This window comes from Myotis brandtii, unplaced genomic scaffold (genome assembly GCF_000412655.1).
Source record: "Myotis brandtii unplaced genomic scaffold, ASM41265v1 scaffold174, whole genome shotgun sequence".
In the NCBI taxonomy this organism is placed as follows: Eukaryota; Metazoa; Chordata; class Mammalia; order Chiroptera; family Vespertilionidae; genus Myotis; species Myotis brandtii.
In genome coordinates this window covers 3,481,794-3,492,260 of record NW_005356437.1, presented here as the reverse complement: position 1 = coordinate 3,492,260, position 10,467 = coordinate 3,481,794, and the positions used below count along the sequence as shown (strand labels likewise).

The following is a 10,467-nucleotide window of genomic DNA, read 5'->3' as shown; positions in this document are numbered from 1 at the left end:
TCATAACAGTAGCAAAATTAGTTATGAAGTAGCAATGAAAATAATTTTATGGTTGGGGGTCACCACAACATGAGGAACTGTATTAAAGGGTCGCGGCATTAGGAAGGTTGAGAACCACTGTCTTAGATACTATTTTTCCTGTCTTTGAATCTCTCATGCATGTGGGGTCTCTGACCCTCTCATGTATGCAGGGTTCCCACACATATTAAATTTGGTTTTCTCTTGGTAATCTGTCTCATGCCTATTTGAGTTTTAGGCCAGTCAGAAGAACCTTGAAGGTGAAGTTTCTTCCTCCCACACACATGTATAGCTGTTTTGAATAGATGTCCACAAAATACTTCCTCTGCGATTTGCCAAATTTCTACAGCTGCTTAGGGAATAATAGATTATGCACTGGGGAAAATACTTTTATAACCCTGCACTCTAGATGAGGCCATGTGCCAGCTGCATTTGATAATAACTAGGATTTATCTGCTGTCTTTACATATAAAGAAAATCACTGCCCTAGCCGGTTTGGCTCAGTGGATAGAGCATCCACCTGCGGCGTGAAAGGTCCCAGGTTCGATTCCAATTAGGGGCATGTGCCTCGGTTGCGGGCACATCCCCAGTAGGGGGTGTGCAGGAGGCAGCTGATCGATGTTTCTCTCTCATGGATGTTTCTAACTCTCTATTCCTTCCCCCCCTCTCTGTAAAAAATCAATAAAATAAAAAAATTTAAAAAAAGAAAGAAAATCACCAAGTACATGATTAGATTTCTAGTGTCAAACTAAATGTTAGAAACTCTAGGACAGCCGTGGGAAAACTACGGCCCGCGGGCCGGATCCGGCCCGTTTGAAATGAATAAAACTAAAAAAAAAAAGACCGTACCCTTTTATGTAATGATGTTTACTTTGAATTTATATTAGTTCACACAAACACTCCATCCATGCTTTTGTTCTGGCCCTCCGGTCCAGTTTAAGAACCCATTGTGGCCCTCGAGTCAAAAAGTTTGCCCACCCCTGCTCTAGGAGCTCTACAGGACTATTTTTTTTAAATATATTTCTTTATTGATTTCAGAGAGGAAGGGAGAAGGAGAGAGAGATAGAAACATCAATGATGAGAGAGAATCATTGATTGGCTGCCTCCTGCACACCCCCTACTGGGGAACGAGCCCGCAACCCAGGCATGTGCCCTTGATTGGAATCGAACCTGGGACCCTTCAGTACGCAGGCTGACGCTCTACCCACTGAGCCAAGCCGGCTAGGGCTCTACAGTACTATTTAGATGACGTATTCTGCCCGGCTGGCATGGCTCATCCCGTGGGGGAGAGGAGGTGCATACAGGAGGCAATCTATGTTTCTCTCTCTCTCTCCCTCTCCAAAGTCAATAAAAACGTTTTTTCTTATTGCTGTACCTTTTGTTATAATTTTTTAAAATTCTCACCCGAGGAAATGTATTGATTTTAGAAGCTCTTTTTTTGGTTTGTTTTGTTAATCCTCACCCAAGGATATTTTTCCATTGATTTTTAGAGAGAAGGGGAGAGACACAGAGAGAAAGAAATATTGATGTGAGAGCTCGCACATGCTAACCAGGGCTGGGAATTGAGCCTGCAACCAAGGCACATGCCCTTAACTGGAATCCAACCCAGGACCCTTCAGTCCATGGGCCACTGCTATATCCACTAATCCAAACAGGCTAGGGCAAAAATGCTGTTCTTTTTTTCTTTTTAAATATATTTTTATTGATTTCAGAGAGGAAGGAAGAGGGAGAGATAGAAACATCCATGAGAGAATCATTGATTGGCTGCCTGCTGCACACTCCCTACTAGGGATTGAGCCCACAACCCGGGCATGTGCCCTGACCAGGAATGGAACAATGACTTCATAGGTCAATGCTCAACCACTGAGCCACACCGGCTGGGCAAAAAAAATGCTGTACTCTTAACTAGCTATTGTGGTTTGTGTCTGTCCACTCCCAGTCAGAAGACACCTGATACTGGAATTCTCATCTCTCCCCTTGTAAAAACCTTTATATGACATTCTCTGTCTCAGTGTTCTACCTCAAAGCTCAGAAAAGAGCACTAGCACAAACACAGGGAGATATTAAGTGTATGGGGTGGGGTATAAGTCACTGAGGGAAACATTGAACAAGTAATTACTTTGTAAAGAATCTTCCTCTAGGCTCACAATTGACATTTTTCTCCCTGAATTGAATGGACAGCCACTTTAGGTTCTCATGGCCCAGTGTATAAGGAATCTTCAGTGGGGTGAATATAAACTGTCAGCATTAATTTTTTAAAATATATTTTATTGATTTTTTTACAGAGAGGAAGGGAGAGGGATAGAGAGTTAGAAACATCGATGAGAGAGAAACATCGATCAGCTGCCTCCTGCACACCCGCTACTGGGGATGTGCCCGCAACCAAGGTACATGCCCTTGACCGGAATCGAACCTGGGACCCTTGAGTCCGCAGGCCGAGGCTCTATCCACTGAGCCAAACCGGTAAGGGCAGCATTATTTTTTTTTATCTGTAAGCCCCGCTTAAATATTTTATTTATTGAAATGGCTGTCATAGCAGCTAACATGTAGCACCTTTCTTTAGTTATGTATGTTAAACACTTTAGTCAAGGACTTTTCCTTTGGAATAATGGAATATTATGTTACTAAAGTAACTAAATATCCAAATAAGTAGCCCACATTTTCATGTAGCATCGAAGCTGTTTTTCGTCCTGGCCAGGTAGCTTAATTGGTTAGAGTGTCGTCCCAATATGCTAAGGTTGCAGATTCAATTCCCAGTCAGGGCACATACAAGAATCAGCCAATGAATATATAAGCAAGCAGAACAACAAATCTCTCTCTCTCAAAAAAAAAATTTTTTTTTCAAGTTTTCCAATCCAATGATTTCCAAGTAGGGCCCATAGATAGCTCCAGAGAATCATAAATTTATACAAAACCATCAAATTGGGCTCTCAGTTCTTATGGGCAGGCTCTGTAAACATGTGCTAATTCTACAAAGCTGAAGCTTTTTTTCAGAAATAGGTTTGTAGCCCACCAGTGGGCCATTAGCCATACTTTCACCATATAGCTAGATTGTGTAGCAGTAACCTACTAAGTGTAAGTTACTGGTCACTAAGATGTGGTCTTTATTAATTCAAGTTCTCCTGGTTTGAATTCCATTTTACTGAGAATTCTGCCAGCCAAGGTCATGCACATGCACACAGATGCTCAGATTTAAGATGCTATTATCAGGGTTTTTTCAAGTTGGTTGAGGCTTTTGCTGTTTCTTGCAATTTTACCATTATTGTCATTGTTAGCAGTTGCTTAACCCTGCGGGGCAGATGATGGAATTCACAAGCACAGTTACTGGTGATATAAATAGACCTTAAGAAAAATGTGATTCAAGTGAGTCATTCACACACCTATTAATGAAGCAGATGCACATTAATAAAAAGTACTTGCATGCCCTGGCTGGTTTGGCTCAATGGATAGAGCGTCAGCCTGGGGACTGAAGGGTCCCGGGTTCGATTCCAATCAAGGGCACATGCCTGGGTTGTGGGCTCCATCCCCAATGGGGGGCATGCAGGAAGCAGCTGATCAATGATTCTCTCTCATCATTGATGTTTCTATCTCCCTTCCTCTGTGAAATCAAAAATGTTTTTTAAAAAGTACTTGCATTATGACATTTCATGGGCAATATGCTGCCTGTGAATTTGCTGTTCTCTTGAGCCTATTTTAATCAGGCTTTCTTTCCTACTAAACACTTTTTTTTTTAAATTTACCATCTTACTTGACCAGTTCAAACAGGTAACCTTGTTGATTGCTTTTTCCTTCCTAAAACACTTTGTCCACTAGACTTCCAGAAGGCCACTCTCTTGGTTTTCCTATTTCAGGGGCAGTACCTTCTTCATCACCTTTGCTGGTTCATCATGCTGACCAATCTTTAAGTAGGAGGGCCAAGAACATCCTCACTCTCTAGGTAATCTCACTCAGTGTCCTGGCTTCAAGAGTCATGTATTGAAATCTTCAGGATCTGAAGGTCTCAGCTTAGACCTCTCCACTCTCCTCCCATGACAAATATGTCTGCCTACTCAATTCATTTGCATAAAGAATCTGGCATCTACCCTGGCCAGTGCACCCCATGGTTAGAGCATCTGCTCATGCACGGGTTACAGGTTCAATTCCTGGCCTCAGTCGATGTGCACGCAGGAGGCAACCAATTGAAGTGTCTTTCTTTACATCGATCTCTCCCTCCCCCGCCCCCTTCTTCCCTCCCACTCTCTAAAAACCAATGGGAAAAATATCTTTGGGTAAGGATTAACAACGAAAAGAACCAGGCACCTTGCCCTGGCCAGTGTGGGTCAGTTGGTTGGGCACCATCCCATGCACCAAAAGGATGTTGGTTCTATTCCTGGTCAGGACACATGTCCCGGTTGTAGGTTCAATCCCTGGCAAGAGGCGGCCCATGGATGTCCCGCTCTCACATTGGTATTTCCCTTTCTCTAAAAACCAATAAAAATATTCTTTAAAAAATACTCTAGGTTTCTCATCCCCATTTTCCTCCCATCTCAATGTTTACTCCCTTCTTCCGGGTGCTCTCCCTCCTCATTCAACACCCGGGCAAATTCTGTTAATTTCCAAGGACTTTCACAACTACCACCCCAGAAGAAACTATTTCATCTCACCTAAAATCTTGCCTGGCTGGCATAGTTCAGTGGTTGAGTGTTGACCTATGAACCAGGAGATCACCATTCAACTCCTGATCAGGGAACATGCCCAGGTTGTGGACTCTATCTCTGGTGTGGGGTGTGCAGGAGGAGGCTGATCAATGATTCTCTCTCATCACTGATGTTTCTCCCTCTCCCTCTGAAATCAATACAAATATATTAAAATAAATTGTTTATAAAAATATATACACATATTTAATTTTAAAAAATATTGATACACCCTTGTTCTCTGCTTTTACCTACTACCCAGCAGCCATAACATGATCTTTCAGGTCAGATCATGTCACCCTTTTGCTCAAAGCCACCCTGTCTATGGCTTTCCTGCATCATCTGGTATATTTCCCTGTATATCCACTTCTCCATAACTCTTCTTTTGCCACCTTATGTGCAACATACTGGCCACCTTATCCCCAAAACATGTCAAACACACTCCACTTCAGACTGCATTTGCTATTTGCCTGGAATGCTTGCTCTCAAGTATATTACAAAGGCTTTCCTAGACAACACTGTAAAAACCAGTCCTTTCTCCATTGAATAGTTCTCCATAATTTAACAGCCTACCCCTGAGCGGCCACTAGCAACATGGCTGTACTGTATCAATGACAATATACTTTCTAATGTATACAAAGTGCACACCACTGAGTAACTAGAAGATATAAAATTAGCCTTCTTAGCCAACTATCTGAACTCTTTCCTACCCAATCTTTGCATTGCTATTCTTTTCCTTCCAGCTTTTCCATGGCTAGCTCACTAACTCATTTCAGTTCAGGTGTTACCTCTACCACTACTCGAGTTGTCCTCATCTCTGACCACTAGGGAGAAGATTGTCTGGCACTTGCTATTTTAATGTCAGAAATGAGAATGCTTAAATTCTGTGCCACCAGTTGCCAGTATTTGGTTTGCTTCACCAGTGGGCCTTGTCAATCCAATTAACACATCTCAAATTGTGATCCACACATCTTTGAAGTCACTAGGGCAAATTCCAGATTGCCAAATCACTGGATTTATCCTAGGCTCATGTCACAGGGCCAGGTTTTTTTAAAAATCACTGGCTCAGCTTTAATTTTAACCTAAGGCAAAGGTGTAGGGGAATAATTTCCCAGCTTCTCTTGAACTTGCACTTTACATTTTTCTTTGGAGTAAAACAGGCTTTCCAATTGTCGACAAGGTTAACTTCTGAACTGTAAAAACTGCATGCTTTTTCACTGTATTCCCACATTCAATCATGGGGGCCATAATCAGAAAGGGTAAGGACCTTTCTTCTTGCATCTGCACTGCAACCTTAACAGACAGTAACTGCTCCAGATCAGATGCATTTTCATCCCAAACCCACAGCCTTATTCAGATACAATGATGCAAGTTCGTTTTTTCTCTGCTCATCAGCCAAGCCACATTCCATCTAAAACCTCACCTTTAAAAGTAGGGGCGGCAAACCTTTCCTGCAGATGTCCACACATGTCTGTCATCATCTTTGCTCTTGCAGTGCCCAGAGCCATATATTAACAAGTGATCATGGCAATGTCCTGATAAAGCTGAACACCAAATTCGACTTCATATCCTATAAGCTACTGACTTTTCCCATTACAAACAGCCACCTTAAAGTCACACAAAATTTGCCAACCCCATTTCATGAAATCTGACAAAAGCTTGCAACAGTTCCGGGAGACCTAGATTTCTATAGACCTTGGTTCTAACTTGACATGATAAATAAGCTCAGACAATCCTTTGCTTCTGGCTGTATTAGTCTCTTTATTCTTTTGGTAATCTCTTCCAGTTAACTACTTCTGTTTGTAGATGATGAAATGTCTAAGGAATCCACTTCAAATGTTGATTCTGATGTGAGCATGGTCTTTCCCTTTACTTCAACTCAGAATTATGAGTTTTGATTCTTGTTTTCCTTCAGTCTCAGTAGTTTCCACTGTAGAAGTTATCTGAAGACAGTCTATATGCCTTATAGTAGTGGTCTACAACCAGGCTCTAGCTTCTCCAGGAACACTATACAGGATAGATTTTAAAATGTATTAAACTAAGAAGCATTCTCTCAAATGAATTTAAATGCATTTTATTTTTAGACAACCTACATGACATCTTTTTTTCTTAAAAACAATGCCTCCGCTCCAAATGAATCAAGGTCAAAATAAATGAAGAGCTCAAGATAACATCAGTCCCATTTGTCCTAGTCTTGGTGTGTGGATGAAAAGCAGCAGCCAGTTACAATGACAGGTGATGGAGCCAAACTGCCCAATTTGTTACTGTAAAAACAAGGAAAATTACATTAGCACCTTTTTCCAATATGAAAGCACTTAACATTTCTAGCCTGCAAATGTAGTCCCTTATTCAATCTGGGCCGCCACAAAGACAGACAGAAAGCGCAGGGATATTTTTCTTTCGCATCCCAGTGCAAACCAAAAGAACAACAGGTTGTTCAAGGTCTATCAGTGGATGCAGAACCATCCTTAACAAATGAGAAGTAGCATATTTTTCAGAAAAGACACATTTTTAATAAAGTCACACTCATACAGTTTTACCTACAAAAACCTCAGATATTCTGAATAATTCCTGTGGCCAGTCTGCTCTAAGATGCTGTATTGTTGCCTCTAAACTTGCTTAGTGTAGCTTTAAATTTACCTTGTTCCTAATTTATCTCAATGTGAAGATAATCATAATGAATGCCTTCACTTCTGTATTGTTTCCAGAAGCTCCTTGCATAGCATTCATTTAACTAATTTTACTAAATCAATTTGCATATCAGAATTTACTGAAAGCTAATAACATCAATACTTTCAATGATTAACTGTCAATTATCAGCAAACTCAAATTAAAAGAATTTTGATACATTAAAAGTTTTCTGCAGACGATAAAGATTCTACACCATAAAATTCTTTCATATGAAGTCCTCTTTAGATCCCTGAAGAGAAACAAGACATGTTCCCATATTTTAAAAGGACTGCTATAGTACTAGCCGATTTGGCTCAGTGGATTCAGCCCCTGGAAGGATCCTGGGTTCGATTCTGGTGCATCTGCAGGAGGCAACCAATTGATGTATCTGTCTCTCTCACTCAGATGTTTCTCTCTGTCTCTAGCACTCCCTTCCACTCTAAAAATCAATGGAAAAATATCCTTCGGTGAGGACCAAACAAAATAAAGAAAGAAACTTAGTGTTAAAAAAAATAATAAAAGGAATGCTACAGAATCATGAAATAAGAATCACACAGAAAATGTCTCCATTTTTACATGATTTTGACCCACTTCTGTATACTTACACATTTTTCCATTTCTAAACCATCCTTAAAGAAAATCATATATGGGGTCACACCATCCTCACGGTAGTCCAACAGAGCAACCATGCCATCTGGATTCATGTTTTCACCAATAAAGAACTTAGGAAGTAAAAAACAAGCATCTAGAATTAGACCATTATATATAGATGTGCCTTATCAAAACAAACTGAAATGACCCACAACACCATGAGAAGTTCAGCAACCAAGGCTCAGATACCTATGAAGAAAATGCTCACTAATCAAACATCTGGTCACCTGACTAAAGCACTAATACAGAGAAATACAGGAATACTTTAGGTTTTCTGGTAACTTACTCTCTCACATTACTTTGTATGTACAAACATACAAATTTCAAACCCTACAAGCCCGTTTACAAAGTCAAGCACAGGACCATAATGATGCCAATGAGAGAGCACATCATATGGGGAAAGAATCTTAAGGTCAGTGTGTGTGTTTCAAAGCCAGGAAAATCAAACAATCAGATTCCTAAGTTTTAGGAGGGAAGTCATTGAAGTCCCCCAATACAGACAAAGCTCCAGTTGCAATGAAACCCACTGAATTTTAAAGAGAAAATTGGAAGATCACCTAGGACAGCGGTTCTCAACCTGTGGGTCGCAACCCCTTTGGGGTCAAACGACCCTTTCACAGGGGTCGCCTAAGACCATCAGAACCACTAATCTAGGAGGTTAACGCAATTTATGAAAGAAGAAATGTCATCTGGGTAGGAATGAGATTCTGAAATCAGAAGACAAGATGTGGAAACATACTTGGGGAATAGGGAAAGCTTTTTTCTACATCCTATACTATTGGAATTGAATCTATGAAGTATTCAAACTGCTCAAAGGCCCACAATTTAACTACAGACTTGCATCAAATAACTAGTTTTATGCCCTTACAGTTAAAACTGTATAATCCTTTGACCCAAATATTTAAGGCATCTATTTACCTGGTAGTTTTTGAAATTGGCAAGGATGTGCTTGATTTGTTCTGCAGCCCCTGTCATAAAAGGCTTTACTCTTTCTGGTCTCTGTTCTTCAAGCTTCCCTTTGATTCTAAAACAGTATTTCATTAATAGGTTAAATTACTGACTTCTGAGCAAAATAACTTTATTAAGTAAATCCAAAAAAGAAAAACAAAAAAACACCAAGAACAGCAAAGTAACTAGTTCACTGGACATGTTAAAACAGTACTATTCTAAAAAGCTAAAACCATTCCACTTGCTTCAGTATGCTCAGTTAGTTTACTTGTAGGGGTGAATTTGGGAACCACCAATGTCTCTCTCCAACCATTTACGTTTCCTTCTTCCTTCCTCCCATAACACCTCCCCACACCTACAAGTATGCCTGTTTCTGAAGAATCTCAAAGTTAGCCAATCCATGCCCTGCCAGTGTGGGTCAGTGGCTGAGCATCAACCTAAGGATCTGTGGTTTAATGCCCAGGTTGCCTGCTCCATCCCCAGTAGAGGCTGTGGAGACAGCCAATCAATGATTCTCTCTTATCATTAATGTTTCTCTTTCTCCCTTCCTCTCTGAAGTCAATAAAAATATGTTTACAGAAATGTTTCCCAACCCCTAAATCCTATAAGATTCCAGACGTTCTGGGTGTGCTAATACCACTTACGATTTCATGTAATCTTTGATGTACTTCTTGTAGGCTTCTTTTGTGAAGCTGGTTTCCTGCAAGTGATGGTTCATGACAATGTCAACACCAGTGACTACTGTGCTTTCGGTACCTTCGCCCTCAGGGCCTTCAGCGGAGGCATTTCCACCAATAAGCGAGTCATCAATGTTACCCTCTGTCCTACTGACCATCTGCACAAGAAATAATAGTTTAGTTGCAAAAGACAATCTTGATCGTGAACGCATCCAAAAAGTTTTATATACCAGCAGTTCATGTATCCATCACCCTCCCACCAGATGTTCTTGGTTCTTGCTGAAAACCACGAAAACATTTTGGGGGGAAATTATGACCCCTCCATTCCTGAAACACCTTAACTCCAGAACTTTGTTGGCTGGAATGAAAATGGGGTTATTACAACCAAGTGGAAGTTTTCTGTGGGTTCCCAAGGTGAGGATCTAGTAAAGGGCAAGCACTAAAGGGCTTGGTGATCCCAAACCGCAGACCACCTGCCCCGGGCAGGCCATGGGGCGGATGGGCGCCCAGGCGGCGTACCTATTTCTATTTCCAGGCTCAGCTCCGCCTCCACTTTTCTAGAAAAACCCGAGCCCGGAAAGAGTCTCCTCCGCCAGGAGGCAGAACAGAGAATTGCACAATCTCGGGCGGGGGGAGCGGCGGAAACCCGAGCCTGCCCAGCCTCGCCTCCCTGCTGCCGCGGCCCGACGACTCACCTTCCCCTCTACCTCCAGGCACAGCCCGTCCGCGATCTCCCGGATCTTGTAGATGTCGGAGAACATCTCATCATCTGCTCGGACACACAAACCCGCCGTCACGATGCGCCCGGAGGCCCGGCGCCATCTCCCGCG

The 10,467-nt window shown here is 41.6% G+C and overlaps 1 protein-coding gene across 1 annotated transcript; it reads right to left on the bottom strand.

The window, feature by feature from the left end:
* Nucleotides 1-6,436: 6,436 nt before the first annotated feature.
* On the bottom strand, nt 6,437-10,435 carry TPT1 (tumor protein, translationally-controlled 1). The gene is made up of 5 exons (XM_014537222.1): nt 10,333-10,435; nt 9,605-9,795; nt 8,931-9,036; nt 7,967-8,083; nt 6,437-6,955 (listed from the first exon to the last, which is right to left on the bottom strand). The coding sequence occupies exons 1-5, from the start codon at nt 10,396-10,398 to the stop codon at nt 6,953-6,955; spliced, it is 483 nt and encodes a 160-aa protein (XP_014392708.1). The 5' UTR covers nt 10,399-10,435; the 3' UTR covers nt 6,437-6,952.
* Nucleotides 10,436-10,467: the final 32 nt, after the last annotated feature.

Excerpts from the sequence above, each read along its gene's own strand:
- TPT1 (XM_014537222.1), bottom strand. The coding sequence starts at position 10,398 with ATGTTCTCCGACATCTACAAGATCCGGGAGATCGCGGACGGGCTGTGC. Across the intron at positions 9,796-10,332 it reads GCCTGGAGGTAGAGGGGAAG|ATGGTCAGTAGGACAGAGGG; the intron begins GTGAGTCGTCGG and ends TTTCTTGTGCAG. Across the intron at positions 8,084-8,930 it reads CCAATTTCAAAAACTACCAG|TTCTTTATTGGTGAAAACAT; the intron begins GTAAATAGATGC and ends TTACTTCCTAAG.